The sequence below is a fragment of the Amyelois transitella genome, chromosome Z (genome assembly GCF_032362555.1).
Source record: "Amyelois transitella isolate CPQ chromosome Z, ilAmyTran1.1, whole genome shotgun sequence".
Taxonomy (NCBI): Eukaryota; Metazoa; Arthropoda; class Insecta; order Lepidoptera; family Pyralidae; genus Amyelois; species Amyelois transitella.
In genome coordinates, this window is record NC_083535.1 from 13,045,305 (window position 1) to 13,064,723 (window position 19,419).

Here is a 19,419-nt window from a genome sequence, read left to right on the forward strand (position 1 = left end):
CAATTTTGATAAATTATGGTACAGATAGAGTTGACCCTGAGACAAAATATAGGCTATTTTATTGCCGAAAAGGGGAGAAAATGGGATAAATGTAGATATGGAAAGAATGGAAACCCACCCACGCTACCACGAAGTCGCGACCAAAAGCTAGTACTTATAAAATCAAGAATCCTCGTTCTGGCTTTTTGGAGGAGTGCGCCCTATACCAAAACCCCGTAGTAGGTAAGTCAGGTTTTACACCAAGCGACTTCCACCTGACCTCCGCAACCTTTGCAGGGGATCCTAACCCAAATTGGACATGATATCCATTCGCATTATTGTGCAGGTTTCCTCCCGATGTTTTCCATTTTAAGAAAATACTGTAAGATATTTTTTTCATTACCGTAAGAGGTATCGGTTAGCATACAAACTAAAGTAAACTCGGAGAGATCTAGCGCAGGCTAGTAAAAAGCAAAGTCGCTTACTGCGCCTGTCCTCTATCTGTATGTATGTTAAGATCTTTAAAACTACACAACGGATTTTGATGCAGTTTTTTTTTATAGATGAGGAAGGTTAATATGTATAAATGCTATATACGTGAAGGTCCGGGCGGGTCACTAGTACAATAATATAAATAAAACAAGAATTGGTTTAATTTCTATTTTATTAATTACCAAACTGAGTGGTTATACAATTCTTTATTTACATACATATTAATTATTCAGTTACTGCAAAGCAAGTAATTACCAATAGATTTACTTCAGGGTGACTTTTAAAACAGTATTGATATTTTTATAAGATTCAGTCCATGAGACTTATGGATGCGCATTTCCTTTCTAAACTTTAAAATCATATCATTGGAGTACCGAAAATATTTCTCGTAACATTTAAAAACATAATACCAATTAATTATAAACATACTTATATAGTTTTTCACTAATACTTATTTATTTGCATATAATTGTTTTTTTTAATACTAACGATCGAAAGTCAATTATTCGGAAAAATAACTATAATATTCATAAATATCAATAAAATTAATCATCAATAATCATTTATCCATATTTAATTGATTTACATTTCTTTTATTTAATGTAACGTAATTATTAAAAAAATATGATCTCTAACTGTTACCAACGGAGCTTGTTGGTAGTAATAATAAAAAATGACAAATAAAATTATGAAGAAAGATTATTATGAACAAAAATCGGTAGTAAAACAAACAATATGATTTAGAATTTTATGTGAGTCAATTTACCATATTGGTAAAAAAAATCTTAACTTATGATTTACAATTTTTCATTCATTGTTGTTGTTTCATATTTTACATCAGTAAATCGCTTTTTAAAAGGTCACCCGTTATAACCTAAGCAACACAATGCAATATTTACACTTAAAAAAAAACAAAGTATCAGCGTACAGTCCATTTCTTTAGGTAGAAACTGAAATCTAGATTCGTCTTTTTGTTGTAAAATACATTTTTAAATTAATTTTTAGCCATGAGAAGAAAAAAACAATATGAAAAAACATTTTGAATTACTTTTATAACTATGTAACCAAAGTTTATTTTACAAAATAGGGATGATGGCATAGTCTTAAAACAATGTAAATTAGTTAATAACATTACAATACCTATAATACACGTAATTAAATATACAACGTGATTTTTTAATATGTGAAAAGTGAATGTGAAAATATGGAACAACATTTATTAAGACTTAAGCCATAAACGCGAAAATAAAGGTAGCTGCCAGACATAATAGAGTAAGATCCCAGAGCCGTAAGACACAACTTATTTTCTAAAGAATGGATCTTTCGATTCTCAGTAGTCTTTCATGTACTTTTAATACCTGCATGTTTGTGAGACTTGCCCGGTGACACCTGCGCAGGTACCAGGCGAGAAAGGTAACTAAAAATCACAGTTACTTAACTTAAATTTTTATGACTGATTTTTATATATATTTTATAGACTATTACTCTGAAGTCATATCAGAGAAGTCAGACGCTTTCCATGCGCCAGAACTTTTGTCAGACGCTTTAAAGCTCTATCAAAAAAAAATTAACTTAATTTATTTTTAAATGTCTGACTTTTATATATGTTATTCAGATAACTATTACAAAGTTGTATTAAATCAGTCAGACAGTTTGTAATGACCAAACACCCCTTAAACACAAGAATTACTCAGCCTCGAGTATGAGCGCGATAGCACAATGCGCATGCGCGTCAGAGTAAAATATCTAATAATATTTGAAAAGTACTTACTGTTTTCAATTTCATATTTTTGCATATCTATTCAAATACGATGAAATTTATAATTAAAATAATAATTAATCATTTTTAAAATAATATAATATATTGCATATAAATAGGGGAAAATTAATTTTTTTGTAGCAATAGCCTTTCAAAAAGAATGATTTTTATTTTATTTAAAAAAATATATCTATTATAATAATTTCAATAAAAATATAATTAATTATGATTAATCAATTGAATAATTATTTTATTGTCACTTTATCATCTTCATCATCAAAATAATCATTTGAATTTTCATCATTTATTAATCTCTATACTGTCCACTCAAGTCATCGTTCTCATCATCAGTTAGATTGTCGTTGCTGGCAGAATTTTCCGTAAAAATAAAATCATAAACAATTAAAAAATAGTATAGTAATAGTAAACCTATAACATATAAATATAAGTGAAAGGCGACTAAGGGATAGGCTTACAAACTTGGGATTCTTTTTTAGGCGATGGGCGAGCAACCTATCACTATTTGAATCTCAATTCTATCATTAAGCCAAATAGCTGAACGTGGCCATTTAGTCTTTTCAAGACTGTTGGCTCTATCTACCCCGCAAGGGATATAGACGTGACCATATGTATGTAGTCTACTTTAATTCGACACCACCGCAACGGCTTCGATGGTCCAGTGGTTAGCGCGTGAGACTGTGAAGTTGGCGGTCCGAGTTCGAGTCCCAACAATAACAAGATATATATAAATTTTTATTAAAAATATTTTTTTTGTGTTGTTTGAGTATTTATTAAAAAAACTGAAAATCAAAATACTACATATAATCATACGGTAAAAATATTTTGTCTGTACATTTAATATTTTGACTGAAACAAATAGAGAATTTTTTTTACATTTTTTGTCTGTCTGTCTGTATCAGACTGTATGATTAAGATTCAACTCGAACTTTACGCGGACGACGTCGCGGGCAACAGCTATTATGCAATATATTATATTATTTTAAAAATGATTAATTATTATTTTAATTATAAATTTCATCGTATTTTAATAGATATGCAAAAATATGAAATTGAAAACAGTAAGTACTTTTCAAATATTAGATATTTTACTCTGACGCGCATGCGCATTGTGCTATCGCGCTCATACTCGAGGCTGAGTAATTCTTGTGTTTAAGGGGTGTTTGGTCATTACAAACTGTCTGACTGATTTAATACAACTTTGTAATAGTTATCTGAATAACATATATAAAAGTCAGACATTTAAAAATAAATTAAGTTAATTTTTTTTTGATAGAGCTTTAAAGCGTCTGACAAAAGTTCTGGCGCATGGAAAGCGTCTGACTTCTCTGATATGACTTCAGAGTAATAGTCTATAAAATATATATAAAAATCAGTCATAAAAATTTAAGTTAAGTAACTGTGATTTTTAGTTACCTTTCTCGCCTGGTACCTGCGCAGGTGTCACCGGGCAAGTCTCACAAACATGCAGGTATTAAAAGTACATGAAAGACTACTGAGAATCGAAAGATCCATTCTTTAGAAAATAAGTTGTGTCTTACGGCTCTGGGATCTTGGACTATAACATGCTACGTTACATTACATTAGTAGAGGTATGTATTAGGCGTTTTGGACTCGTCCAGATAATGTGTTATTTATTCGTTACTAGAGGCCGCCCGCGACTTCGTACGCGTGGAATCAATCCCGCGGGAACTCCGGGATAAATAGTAGGCATTGACATAGCCAGCCAAAATTTCATCGTGATCGGTTCAGTATTTTTTGCGTGAAAGAGTAACAAACATCTATACTGAAATACAAACTTTCACATTTATAATACTAGTAGGATATTTGAGGCAGTTTTTTGTTTATTTATGAGATTATTTTACCAATGTTTTAGTTGTAGTGAAACAAAATGAATTAACACCGAAACAATAATTAGTCATCATGTTTTTTTACGTCTACATTAAATAATTTTATTTTTATATTATAAGTAATAGACTAAAGTAAGAAGTTAAATGATGGTGACACCGGTATAAAATGATATCTCACTTCAGTCTTAACAATATGGACCTTTGATTATAATAAACAAACAAAAAAGAAATCTTACGAAAAGATTAAAAACATCCTCACTTATATCAATCAGTAAAAATATTTAATATCAGACATTAAAAAAAAACTTTGAAGTAGAATAACTAAAACTTTTTGATGTTATTCACACTACCCACGTTTTTTTAAACTAATTATAAAAATCTCAAAAATTGAAACACAACTCGGTTTTTTGATTTGAGGATAGGTAAGATTACGATATTTTTTTTTATTTCTGTTTATTTTGAGGTGTTATTTTTGGGAAAATGTAATATATTTCAAAGTGATTATCTTTAGCTAAGTGAACAAAGATCACGCTGCATAATAATGAAATTTTAATATATATTTTTTTTGTATTTTATCATTTTACGAAATAGAATGTACTCTTCTCAGTAAAAAAAAAGTGGGAACGCGTTTATTAGACAAGTCTTAAATTTAAAGATACAAATAGGTTACTAGTACATAATGGAGATAAATGGTTATTTTAATATATTTTTTTCTTACATAACTAGATATTTTTATTTTCAACAATTGAGTTATCTAAAAAGCGATAAACGAACATATTAAAATTTTACCACCTATTTAAACATCTTAATGATAATGCTCATATATTATATACACTCACTATATATAATATTCATTCTATCTAACAGGCAAATGACATTTGCATGAGAATAACTACAGTATTGTATCAAAGAAAATATGAAGTTTATATTATATTAGCTTCTTTGAATTTCATTTAAAGTATATAATCATGTATATCAAACGTCAGCAAATCGGAATTTAATTACTGTAATAATCATAATCATAACATGTACAGCGTCTCGAAATATACATACACAAACGAGTTATTTCTAAATTATTGATAAATACAGCTAAATACACACACAACTTCTAATATACAATAGCAAAAATTATACAAATCTAAAGGTAAATATATCTTTCTATGCCACATATATTTGTTTTATAAAGGACATCTTATTACTATGGTATTGCTATAGATTGGTATATTGGTATAACAGTGAAATAGACGTAGAAAAAAGGCGGACGGAGTTTTACTATACGGCAAAATGAAGCAACAGGCCCGCTGTATATATACACGCCTCAAGCACACATTGTCACCAATAGTGTGACAATCGGCCGCCATTACGTCATAGATTATCGCATTTTCTGTCACTCGCGCATGCGGAAAATGCCGCCATTACGATGCTTCACTTTTTTCAAGCCACACCTAGTCTGCCTTATTTTCTACGTCTATTTACAGTACATTTTCTGTTTAATACTAGATAATAATCAGCGGTATTTATTATTTAGCAGTGACGCGTATACACACATTTTTGCATGAAATAGGCAAAATAACGATTATTTATTTAACTTATGGTATATGATGGCATATGACATCATATAACAAAATATACATTATTGCTTGAAGTTACAGTTTTAGATATTATAAGTCTAGGAAAAACAGGGTAGGCACTGTCGATTTTGTGTGTAATTCACGTCATTGTTTAGATTATCTTATGATCGGCGTTGCGATACAAAATATAGATACTCTTTAGTCGTAATTATTTAACATTGCTATATACTACAGCCTTTTTAATTGTAATTCACACAGGTTATAACGCACATAAAACTTGCTTTTATGACGTCTTCCACGACCGTTGGAATTCGAGGAAGCAACGTGAAAAAAATGTAAATTCACGTTAAAAACTGTGTTACATTACGATTTTATATACTATGCAACGCGAAATTTAAAAATACATTTTTTTTTAAATTTTTTTATATATTTTTCCCCGCTCAGGTACACAATTAGACAATTTGACAACAACAATAGTAAAATGACAATTTCACACATGAATTACCTAAGAAAATAGTGCAAAAAGGCTAAAGGGATATGCAAATAATTTCATCTTCGGCTACATATATTATTACATATCTAAAAAGGCCATTAAATAAAATATTGCTAAAGATATTATTTATTACTCAATGTGACATCTGCTCATGTCTGAAGCGCTCAGCAAATTTAGGATTTTCCGAAATATATATATTCACCAATTTTTGAAACCACCAAAGTTCCAAAAGTTTCTTAGGTTGGATTAGAGATGAATTTGAAAAACCGAGATATTCTCTCGGCTTTTTTAATATCTTTCTTGATATTTCACTAGGGTTCCTCTTTTTACCATTAGGTACGCAAATTCTAAATTCACATTATTGCGAAAAATTGAGTTATTTGTACATTTAATGAATCGTTTTTGCAATCAGTTTTACATCTGCATTTAGCCTTAAGACATTGGATAGGCAATGTTATTATTATTAAATTAATATAAGTAGTTTCACAAATATTATTATAGTGAACGAGGAAAGCTTCAGAAGATTCTTTATTTAGCTGAACACTTTAAGACTTACCAGCTACCAATGAACGCTCAAAATGCCCTTTTGAACATCTCCCAGAAAACCTAATCGCACAAGTTTTCGTACACCTAAAAAACCATACATTTTATTTTAGGTGTCATTATATACTATGATCAATGCCGTTTCTAAAGCATTCATATTTAACACTTCAACTGTGCCGTGTGGTTCCTAATAAAAATTCCTTCCTTAATTAATTGAACTTTTCTAATTTAAATCCTTAATTGAAACTTGAACTCCAACCAGTTGACAAGGCCCCAAAAAGCCTAAGGCCAACTAAATGGGTAAACTAAATGAGCCCTGATATCAATTCTTGGCTATATGAGACGATGATTTCTAATAACTTTATGTGTACCTTTTGCAAAAAGACAAGATCCTATGAGACCATCAATCAACAGCTCCAAAAAGCTTGTTCAAGGCCAAAACGACAGCTGAATGACCAAGGTATAGTGATTATTTTAAAAAAATAGCTTCGAAATTGTTATAGGTACGTTGGCTTTTTGCTAAGTGAGGATTTTTTACCTAATTCCTTTTGCAAAAAGACATGATCCGATGAGACCATCACTCGGCAGCTCCAAAAAGCTTGTTCAAGGCCAAAACGTCAGCTGAATGAGCAAAGCATAGTGATTTAAAAAAAAAATAGCTTCAAAATTGTTATAGGTATGTTGTTGGCTTTTTGCTAAGTGACGATTTATTACCTAATTCCTTTTGCAAAAAAAAAAGATCCGATGAGACCATCACTCGACGGCCCCAGAAAAGCCTGTGCAAGGCTGGAGAGTAGGCTAATTAAGCATGGTGTGTCTATCGTATATGTTACGCCGTTGTTCGCGAACCTGCCTCTTCCATTTGTCCTGCTGGTGCGTTACGCGGTTGAGAACGTTCCCACGGGCACCCATCGGCTGAGAGGGGCCGCTGATTGTGCCTTCATCCTGTTAAATATACATATTATCACGTATTTATCCCTTACGGGGAAGGGAGAGCCAACAGTCTTAAAAAAGACTGAAGGGCAACATTCAACTGTCTGGCTTAGTTTTTTGCCTTTCTAACATTCTCAATCCTCACTCTATTTTTGTTTATAACCAAAACAAATACAATAAAAGTAGTGTTGTAGATTGATAGTTCCCTATCGACAGTTGTAAACGATTTCCAAGTTTTTTTTTTAATTTTCCTTTTTTTGTATGTTTTACTCTTATGGTGCAATAAAGAGTTTTATCTATCTATCTATCAATTTTCGATTATAAAACTGTCAATAGTTCGGCATCGCTACATCTATACACTTCCGTTTCTATCACTGTTACTATATCTTCATTCAAATCACATCAATAGGCTATTACACTCTTTTTTGAAAACTGTTTTAAATCAATCCTGAGACTGTGTTATACCTATAGAATTTTTATTAAAATTTTTTGAAGCCGAAAAGTGCTCTAAAAACGATTTATTATTTATGATTTTGTATTTTCGCGCGAAAACGCCATCCGCCATGCTGTTTTGACTCGTGACGTCATACTTTTAGTAAACAATACAAAAAATAGGTTATGTTGGATTGGTTGTGTAATAATTTACCTATTATAATTGTGTATTGTTGAAGAATGTTTAAAACAATAAATACTTACATCGCTGTTTAAACATTTCTTAACTTAGCAGAACAGAAATCGGGATTGGACGCAAAAAATTTCGCCACCATCAACGTATTAATCCTCGGTAGATTTATATTGTCTGCTTTCACAAAACCGTCTTCCATGATTCTATTAAATTATTAAAGAGTAAAAACCCAAAAACGTGATAGAAATTTTAAAATTTCAAAATAAACAGAGCCTGACATCATCAATATGTTTTCGATTCGATATTTGTTTACTAAAAGTATGACGTCACGTCAGTACCCAACATGGCGGATAGCGTTTTCGACTTTTGAAGAACAGATTAAAAAAGAGGATTTTTTAAATTGAATTATAAAATCCATATTGCACTTTTATGAATAATGATCGATGTTTTTCTTTTATTTTTTACAAAATCTATAAGATACGTGCATTTTTATATTTTTTTTTACATGGTGTAAAATAGCCTATTGCCACCACTGTTCCTTGTCCTGTCACACAATTTTACAAAAAAAAAACATTAGCTGTCACTATTTAAAAAAAATATATATTAAAAAGCTTACGTCTTCATTTGTGTGCTCCTGGTACGAGGCCTTGGCCCTCTTGTTGATGAGTGGGTCCAGGCATATCAGGAAACCCATGTAGACCACCAGCAGCATTATCACCCAGATCACTATTATCACCACCACCTGTAACATAAGATTATGAAGAATACTATAGAATCCTGGTGGGGAAGTATGAAAGGGACATTCGGGGAATGGGATATTCGGGAAATGGAACATTCGGGGAAAGCGATATTCGGGGAATGGGACATTCGAGGAATGCAACATTCGGGGAAAGGAACATTCGGGGAAATGAACATTCGGGGTAAGGGACATTCTGGGAATGGTACGTTCGGGGGAAGGAACATTCGGGGTAAGGGACATTCGAGAAATGGAACATTCGGGGAATGGGACATTCGAGGAATGCAACATTCAGAGAAAGAAACATTCGGGAAAAGCGACATTCGGGGAATGGGACATTCGAGGAATGTACCATTTGCTGAATGCAACATTCGGGGAAAGGGACATTCGGGGTATGGAACATTCGGGGAAAGGAACATTCGGGGTATGGAACATTCGGGGAAAGGTACATTCGGGGAAAGCGCCATTCGGGGAAAGCGCCATTCGGGGAAAGCGCCATTCGGGGAAAGCGCCATTCGGGGAAAGCGCCATTCGGGGAAAGCGCCATTCGGGGAAAGGGACATTCGGGGAAAAGGACATTCGGGGTAAGGGACATTCGGGGTAAGGGGCATTCTGGAAAAGGGACATTCGGGGAAGGCGATATTCGGGGTAAGGGACATTCGGGGTAAGGGACATTCGGGGTAAGGGGCATTCTGGAAAAGGGACATTCGGGGTAAGCGACATTCGGGGTAAGGGACATTCGGGGTAAGGGGCATTCTGGAAAAGGGACATTCGGGGTAAGGGGCATTCTGGAAAAGGGACATTCGGGGTAAGCGACATTCGGGGTAAGGGACATTCGGGGTAAGGGGCATTCTGGAAAAGGGACATTCGGGGTAAGCGACATTCGGGGTAAGGGACATTCGGGGTAAGGGGCATTCTGGAAAAGGGACATTCGGGGTAAGGGGCATTCTGGAAAAGGGACATTCGGGGTAAGCGACATTCGGGGTAAGGGACATTCGGGGTAAGGGGCATTCTGGAAAAGGGACATTCGGGGTAAGCGACATTCGGGGTAAGGGACATTCGGGGTAAGGGGCATTCTGGAAAAGGGACATTCGGGGTAAGCGACATTCGGGGTAAGGGACATTCGGGGTAAGGGGCATTCTGGAAAAGGGACATTCGGGGTAAGCGACATTCGGGGTAAGGGACATTCGGGGTAAGGGGCATTCTGGAAAAGGGACATTCGGGGTAAGCGACATTCGGGGTAAGGGACATTCGGGGTAAGGGACATTCGGGGTAAGGGGCATTCTGGAAAAGGGACATTCGGGGTAAGCGACATTCGGGGTAAGGGACATTCGGGGTTAGGGACATTCGGGGTAAGGGGCATTCTGGAAAAGGGACATTCGGGGTAAGCGACATTCGGGGTAAGGGACATTCGGGGTAAGGGGCATTCTGGAAAAGGGACATTCGGGGTAAGCGACATTCGGGGTAAGGGACATTCGGGGTAAGGGACATTCGGGGTAAGGGGCATTCTGGAAAAGGGACATTCGGGGTAAGAGACATTCGGGGTAAGGGACATTCGGGGTAAGGGGCATTCTGGAAAAGGGACATTCGGGGTAAGCGACATTCGGGGTAAGGGACATTCGGGGTAAGGGACATTCGGGGTAAGGGGCATTCTGGAAAAGGGACATTCGGGGTAAGAGACATTCGGGGTAAGGGACATTCGGGGTAAGGGGCATTCTGGAAAAGGGACATTCGGGGTAAGAGACATTCGGGGTAAGGGACATTCGGGGTAAGAGACATTCGGGGTAAGGGGCATTCTGGAAAAGGGACATTCGGGGTAAGAGACATTCGGGGTAAGGGACATTCGGGGTAAGGGGCATTCTGGAAAAGGGACATTCGGGGTAAGAGACATTCGGGGTAAGGGACATTCGGGGTAAGAGACATTCGGGGTAAGGGACATTCGGGGTAAGAGACATTCGGGGTAAGGGACATTCGGGGTAAGAGACATTCGGGGTAAGGGACATTCGGGGTAAGAGACATTAGGGGAAAGCAACTCAATAATAGAATTGAGATATGAAATGAGAATCAAATAGTGACAGGTTGCTAGCCTATTGCCTAAAATAAGAAAAGCAAGTTTATAAGCCTAAGAGATGGAGTAGTACTATTATTTTTTCTATTGGTGTAACCACACGGCACTTACCTTTATAATAGTAGTGTTTCGGTTCTCGTACTTGCATTCGCATAGCGGGCAGAACTCTTGTTCGTGACCTCTTATGTCATCGGCTACGCGGGGCAGGATGACCACCTCACAGTTGCTGGAATAAAAAAAATATATGTTATATATGGTTTTATCGCCAACCTGGGGAGGAAACATTTTTTACATTATGCATGTACAAGTCACTCAGATTGAATTATATGTAAATTGACGTCCGGTGAAATGTTGCAGTGTAGTTTGTTCCCCCGCTTCTTCTACACATGCGCTTTGGAAGCGGTAGTAGTTATAATTAGATTTAAGTGATGTGACGTCAATAAGTGATACCTTGTATCCAATTTTGAAATTATATCTATTCTATTCTAATTGGGCCCCTCTCAGTTTACTCAGAGCTGGGGTACTAAATCAACAATACTATATACATCATGGGGAAACCTCTGCACATTCAGGTAATTACCTGGAGGAGAGGTGTAATCATAAACCAATGTTACTTCTTGTGCTTCTTTTACAAAGGTAGAGGAGGTCAGACAGAAGTAAAGTGTTATAAATGCCACTTTTTTGCGAACCCGTGTCGTGCAAATGTGGAACTTTGTACGCGAGACAGTGATAACAGGCAACAGCTCCAAGTTTTAACAATTTGAAAAAATCAACTGGACAAACATTTATAAACACAAGTGCAGGGGTATACACACATCAGTGTTATACTGTTAGTTTATTGATAAATAAATAAATAAACAATATGCTCTTATGATTTTAATTTTTACTTTTATTTATTTATTACTAGAGGCCCGCTTGGAAACCCTATCAATCCCGCGGGAACTCCGGGATAAAAAGTAGCCTATATGTTATTCTGGGTTTTCAGCTACCTACATACCAAATTTCATCATAATCGGTTCAGTAGTTTTTGCGTGAAAGTGTAAAAAACATCTATACTGACATCCTGACATATTGTGAGAATATCAGGATGTCAGTATGGATGTTTTTTCTTTCGCATTTATAATGTTAGGATTACACATAACAGAATACAATGATAGTATATATATTAGAATTTGATAACAATGTTGCCACTTCTTCCACTACCAAAGGTATTGAGAATTGTTTAGTCTATGGTAGTGAAATGGGCCGAGAGTCTGTTGGGTCAGTCACAATAAAACATCAGATTTCAGATAGTTCAAGGAGTCTTGTCTGGTCGTCGTCTTAGTCGTAATTGATAGACCTTTTTTTTATTTCCTTATTATGTCATTCAGTTTTGTTCATCTAAATGTCAAGTCAAAGTGTCTGTCTGTCCGTGGAGGTAGAACGGCCGCAACAGGTAGTGTTCGGTATGTAGCGAGAGCGATGATTCGGCTCGACCGCCACCAAAGGGAAGATCTTCCGCCAGGCTAGGTGATATGCCTGGGGAACCGCGCTCCGACGATGTTGTGTCGGAGGTTGTATATATAACTCCAATCCGTGAAATCTCTGAAATCGCGATTTAGATTCTCCACTGCTATTGGCTGAGCGCGTCAATTTCTTCGCGATGATTGACAGTTGGGTAATTTGATGTTGTGACGAGTGGCGTAGAGATGTCGCCACAGGTATCTTACCATTTATCTGGTTGAACATTGGCTATGTAGAGTCTCCTGTCGGAGCCCGCGGTGTTGTTGAGCACCGCTGACGGACTAGGGCAGACACACTTGCATCTTTTGTCTTCGTATGACTGGCCCTGTAATATATCACTACTATTAAGAAGACACATTAAAAAAAGAAAAAAGCAAAGGACCACTTCTTCTTTTTCCTATGACTCTTTTTTAAGGCTATGGGTTAGCGAACTGTCACTATTTGAATCTCAATTCTATCACCAAGCCAAGAAGTTGAATTAGACGTATCAGTCTTATCAAGACTGTTTGCTCTATTTACCCGGCAAGGGATATAGACGTGACTAACATACACATATAATGGCCTTGTTATATTCTTGTTAATCTGTGGTGCGGTGTCCCATGAAAGGAGTTTGTATAACATCTCAAACTTTTTTGAACAGTGAACTAGTGGTCTTCTGTTAGACTTGTGGGCCTTATGGCCACCAGTCTTTTTTAAGAAGCATTGTACACATTTTTTTTTTATTCCAAGACCAATATATCATTTTTTTTTGTGCAATAGAGAGATTTACATCAAACAAACTGTTGGCTGTCTATCCCGTTAGTGATATAGATGTGATTATTTTTATGCAGATACTAGAGGCCGCCCGCGACTTCGTCCGCATGGAAACCCTATCAATCCCGCGGGAACTCTGGGATAAAAAGTAGCCTATGTGTTATTCTGGGTCTTCAGCTACCTACATACCAAATTTCATGGTAATCGGTTCAGTAGTTTTTGCGTGAAAGAGTAACAAACATCCATACAAACTTTCGCCTTTATAATAGTAGTAGGATATCATTATCTAAGACAAGTGTGCGTATGTTTGGCCGTGATTATCTCATGGGTTTTCTAACTATATTCATAACAAATAACATTAAAATCAGTCCAAGTTTAGCCGTGAAATGGAAGACAGACTTTCGCATTTTAATATAAGTAATGGATGGATGATGGTAAGATGTGCTTATATAAAAGTATCACACCTTCATGAGTTTAGAAATCTTATATCTTTCCGCTGTAGGTATCTACTCTTATTGGTGTCCTTATGCATAAATGAAACATTATTTTAGACTAGTTTTGACATACATTTACATTGTACATGTTAATGTAATATGTACAAAGATAATCCAGTTTTCAAAGACTAACAAATTTGTTTGTCAAATAGACGTGGTCGTGTTTATGAAATTTTACATACGCCTCATCACATGCATCATTTGGCAATTATAAATTAATTGTTAATGTAAATGGCAAATATTCAACGTTTGCAAAATAATAACATGATAATTTTACTTACTGATACAAGTAAGACACAGGTAGCTGCAAAAGTTATAAGCACATATTTGTAATACATTTTTACTTTCTAATTCTATAACGTAGGTAGATTAATAAAATAACACTCTTTACGACACACAGAGGTATAAAATCACAAAATTTTATTTTTGTCAACACAGCACTGAAGACATTTTGTACAAAATCAGTGTCACAGATATTTTATATCAGATGAGTGAAGATTTGCAGAATGAATGATTAGTGAATTGAATAGTGTAGCCAACAAAAAAATAAATTTTTTTACTCCTTTTGTATCGAATGAACGAAAATATCATACATAACTTTTGTCTTGTAAATGTTTTTGGTTCTCTTTAGATGGCGCTACACAAGATATTTTATATTAAGATTCCTTATAAATATTTCAACAGATGTCTCTAGTAATGTTTGCCTTAGTTGTTTGTAAGTATCAACAGATGGCAGTATGGTACAAACAAATATTTCATTTCAATGCAATGGAAAATCAGATTGAATGTATTGCTTCTACAGAAAAATTACGACATTTTTATTAAACTTTCCAGATGAGAGATGCGTCTCCTGATTTTCTTCGTCGACCACGTGGAGACAATGTCTTTCTTCTTATTCAAAATCTTACCTATATGTTGCATCAAACATTTCTCTTTTTAATATCTGTTAGACAAGACTACATTAATTTGTAAAGGGATAATCATTGATATGGTATACTTAATGGACGCATATGTTAAGTAACTCTACCCTACATAATCAGAATAAAATAGACTTTAATTCTTCGGCAGAAGATTTATGGGTTGGCCTAATAATATTTTGGAATATCATAACAGAAGTGGCGAGGGCCAGTCCCCATTTTTACAAGTTATTAATGCAGTTATAGAAATAAAGTGTGTTTGATGGGGTGCCTCAAGTGTGGGGTAATGAGATGTTTAATTTGTTTCAAGTTTGTTGCAATTTGTTAGTTGGTGTACAACTAAAGTCGAAATTTCGTAGAATTAACAACAATTTTTATTAAAGGTCTCGTTAAGAAGTTAAAAACAAAATCACGTGTCTTTTTCCGTTAGATTTGGAACTGATATTCAAATAGTGACAGGTGGCCATCTATAAAGGATTCAGGTGTTTCGCAAATCTTACAGGAAGTAGATAGGTATAATGTTTAACAGGATAAAAGGTACCATGTCCTTCGTCCAAACTTTTAATTTTATATACCTACGAGAAATTGCAAGAAGATCGGGTCAGAAGATAACGCGTGATGAGGTAACAAACAAACAAACTTACTTTGGCATATATAATAATAGATGGGATTCTCTTAGTCAACCTGTGTTTAAAATTGTATAGCGCACTGGCCGCTTAGAAAAAAAGTAAATATTTAATTGAAGAGATGTAGTGATCTTCGTTTGTTATTTTTCACAATGATTGTATGAATTAGAATTGCTCACGATATTTTTATGTTTTAAGTTTTTACATGAGATATATTGTTATTTTGATTTACCAACACGTAAAAAGTTATATTATTATAGGTATTCTTTTAAAAAAACCTATCATCTTTCACATTAATGTTACTATATCTTCTTTCACATCGCAGCATTCACTGACTAGTTCAGCTGGACTTCGTATAAATAACAAGAGGAGGATCCGATGTCCATCTTTGACCAGGGGTAAGTGATAACATAGACCCACTGTAGCTTTGTTGTAGAACAAGGAGGAAATTCAACAATTTCTTTTACGAGCCATTATCTCTGCCACTCGGCCACGATGGTCTAGTCGGTCAGTATAATCTTGACCTGACCTTTCAAGGAATTCTTCATTAATCCCAATCTCAACAAATATTAGGTACCTATAAATGCGAAAGTGAGGTTATTATGTTTGTTTTGGTGTTATTGAATTAATCTTCTTCAAATATCACGGTACCTAATAAGTAATTAAGAGTCTGGAGAAAGATCTTTTATCCCAGTAGGTAAAAACTATAGTTTCCGCGTGATTTGCGAAAAACCTGTATTATTTTGTTGGTGGCGCTAAATTCGTCGCTTTTTGTAGTTGGCGTTGAATTGTTTGCTTTTGATAGTTGGTGTTAATTTAGTCTTTTTTTTTGTTTACAACGGTCAAATTTATATTTGCCGCTTTTTGTAAATGGCGCTTAATTCACGCGGGCAAAACTGTGGGTAGATACAAAATAGTTTTCTAAAAATCAAATAGATTACCAACCCGCCGGTATTTATCACGATTTTCTTTCCCTCCAATGCAGTACCGCAAGATGGCGTTTTACAAATGGCGTTCATTACAAACGCCGTCTTGTATAAAAACAATAGTGCGGTTAACTAACTCATTAGTGTTGTAACGAGGTAATTCCACTTAATATATACTTCGTCTGGGAATGCACAGCCAAGACAGGGTTGCAATAGTGCAGTTAGTCAGTTAGATGCTGTTAAAAAGCAAGATTTTAAATATTGTTAAGATCTTATCATATTAAATTTTATATAGCCGTTTTATTATCATCTAAATCTTAATATATCGGCTATGTTAAGACCACTTTTGATCATTTAGATGATTCCTGTGTATAATTTTGAATAACAATACTTACAGCATTTTAAATATTACCGTTCATAAATTCGAACAATTAATATTATCTACATAATTAATTAACAATTGTATTTTTATTTTTATACAAATGTTTAAAAAAAAAATACTGGCGAAGTGCGAGTAGAACTCGCGCATGAAGGGCTCCATACCATCATCACGTTTGTAACTATAATATTTATTTTTTACTAGAGGCCACCTGCGACTTCGTCCGCATGGAAACCCTAACAATCCCGCGGGAACTCTGAGATAAAAAGTAGCCTATGTGTTATTCTGGGTCTTCAGCTATCCACATGGGTCTTGGATGTTTATCTATATAAGTATTTATTATAATATACAGTATCGTTGAGTTAGTATCTCGTAACACAAGTCTCAAAGAACTTACTTCGGAGCTAACTCAATCAGTGTAATTTGTCCCGTATATATTTATTTATTTACATAACAAATTTCATCGTAATCGATTCAGTAGTTTTTGCGTGAAAGAGTAACAAACATCCATATTGACATACTCACAAACTTTCGCATTTACGAGTATAACATTAGCAGGATATGCACTTTTCATTAAAATCGACCAAAAAGTTGCTTAAAAATTATGTTAATAAAAGATATAAACTGTAAAAATATTAAGTACCTACTGTAAATATGTTTAATTATGAATCAAATTCAAGATTAATAAACATTTAAATTAATTTAATTGAATATATAAATCAAATTAAATTTGAAGATAGTTTGATTTTATTAACATTAAATGTCTACGTACGTACAGGACGTACGTAGACATTTAATGTTAATAAATAACTGCTTATGGTAGCTGCCCGTAATGTCCATCTGTATATAGATGAGATAAGCTTATAAAACTGGGATTCTTCTTTTAGGCGACAGTCTAGCAACCTGTCACTAATTGAATCTCAATTATGTCACTAAGCCAAACTATATCAGTCTTATTAAGACTGTTGGCTCTGTCTAACCCGCAAGGGATATAGACGTGATTATATGTATGTATGCATGTACGATCTTCAATCCTGTCCCTTGATTGACTTTTGCATGGGAAGAGAAGCATTGCTTGATGTGTGCCGATTTCCTTAGTCTCCTGTAACGTCCATGGTTGGAGACATCCAAAAGATGGAGAGTTCCGATTCCAAAATGCCGGGAACCACACGGCGCATTATCCTATACAAGATTATAAATTTCACCAAAAAATACAAAATATCACGGTCAATATTAATAAAACGCTCTTTTGAGCCTGTTCACATAACTTGTTTACTATTTACGTTGTGTAAACATCCTACAATGACGTGGTCACGGCCGCTATTCAAACTAAGCCTTAGAAATATGACAATGGTCTGTACACCAATGTGGACCCACCTTTAGATCACGGCGGCAGTAAAATGCCGCTGTTACCCCCCAATCCAGTTTTGCTTAATAAAAATGTTATGGTTCTACACAATCAGTTGTGTGGTTTATTGCTTTTAACTGCGACTTTATCTGTCTGTAAAGGTACATACATATACTCACGTCTGTACCGTTGCAGGGAAGACAGAACCTTTAGTCTTGAAAACACGGAAAAGCCACGTTCAGTTGTATGGCTTAGTGATGGAATTGAGATTGTAATAGTGAAAGGTTTCTAGCCCGTCGCCTGCAAGAAGAAAGTTTATTAGCCTTTCCCGTATTTGCCCGATATCCATGGGGAAGATATGGAGTGGTCCTATTCTTTAGTGCCGGGAACCACACGGCACTGCAGAGAATCACAGCACGGTAAAGATAAACAATATATGTATAAGACACCAGCGGGCAATGTTACACGATAAAGATTGAAAAATAAGATATAAAATAAGTTTTGAGAAGAATAAGAAAGGATTATTTCGTCAAATAAATAAATATAAAGAAAAAATAAAATATGTAAGCACACTGTACAAATTATGTCAACACCATGTCAAAAATGCACAAGCATTTAAGAGGCCATTATGTCAAGCTCGGGCCACACATGTTTATCATTAATATAATCCTCCGTGCTGTAATAGGCTCTCCTACACAGCTCATCTTTAATGAACTTTTTGAATTTTCTTTCATTCACTCAAATCAATTTAAAAAAAAATGAACCCTTTACTTCAGTGGCTAAAGAAATTGGACTGTACCTGTATGTAAAGCAGCATTTTAGCAACCCACGAACGGTTATTGTTCCCAACGGGCGAGCGGGAACTCAGCAAAGAGTACCTACACCTCGGAACTTTATTGCGCTCAAATTGTATGCATTATTTATTTAATTTAAAAGCGAAGAATTGTGAACACCCGACGCGATCATACCGCGCCGCGCCGAAATGAGAAAGAAAGAATTCTAAGTATAAATAAGTCTGCTGGGTTCTTAAGGTGTGGGCACACAAGATGTGTTCACATATAACTGGCATTATTTTTTTTTTAGGCTGAGAACGATCTTAAATATAATAAGATTAAAGTGATGTGACGTTAATAAGTGATGCCTTGTATCCAATTTTGAAAATAAAATATATTCTATTCTATTCATGTCCCTGGGAAAGTAGGCCTTTAATATGTGGGGGTACTGACAGACCACGTTCAACTAGTGTCACTAGTTGCTAGCCAATCGCCTAAAATAAGAAATCTATGAGCCTATCCCTTAGTCGCCCTAACGACATCCATGGGAAAGAGATGGAGTGGTCTTTTCCTTTTTTCTATTGGTGCTGGGAACCGCACGGCACTAACTATTGGTATTTGACGGCCTCTCTG

At 35.2% G+C, this 19,419-nt stretch overlaps 1 protein-coding gene across 1 annotated transcript; it reads right to left on the bottom strand.

The window, feature by feature from the left end:
• Positions 1–625: 625 nt before the first annotated feature.
• On the bottom strand, positions 626–14,311 carry LOC106129547 (uncharacterized protein CG1161). Its single transcript, XM_013328143.2, has 5 exons — positions 14,099–14,311; positions 12,777–12,895; positions 11,179–11,293; positions 8,880–9,005; positions 626–7,650 (listed from the first exon to the last, which is right to left on the bottom strand). The coding sequence occupies exons 1-5, from the start codon at positions 14,153–14,155 to the stop codon at positions 7,504–7,506; spliced, it is 564 nt and encodes a 187-aa protein (XP_013183597.1). The 5' UTR covers positions 14,156–14,311; the 3' UTR covers positions 626–7,503.
• Positions 14,312–19,419: the final 5,108 nt, after the last annotated feature.

What these genes read in the sequence shown, in the direction of transcription:
- LOC106129547 (XM_013328143.2), bottom strand. Translation starts at nt 14,155, where the DNA reads ATGTATTACAAATATGTGCTTATAACTTTTGCAGCTACCTGTGTCTTA. An exon ending in CCTGTGTCTTACTTGTATCA is followed by an intron (nt 12,896 to 14,098) that starts GTAAGTAAAATT and finishes GATATATTACAG; the next exon opens with GGCCAGTCATACGAAGACAA. An exon ending in GAAACACTACTATTATAAAG is followed by an intron (nt 9,006 to 11,178) that starts GTAAGTGCCGTG and finishes CTTATGTTACAG; the next exon opens with GTGGTGGTGATAATAGTGAT.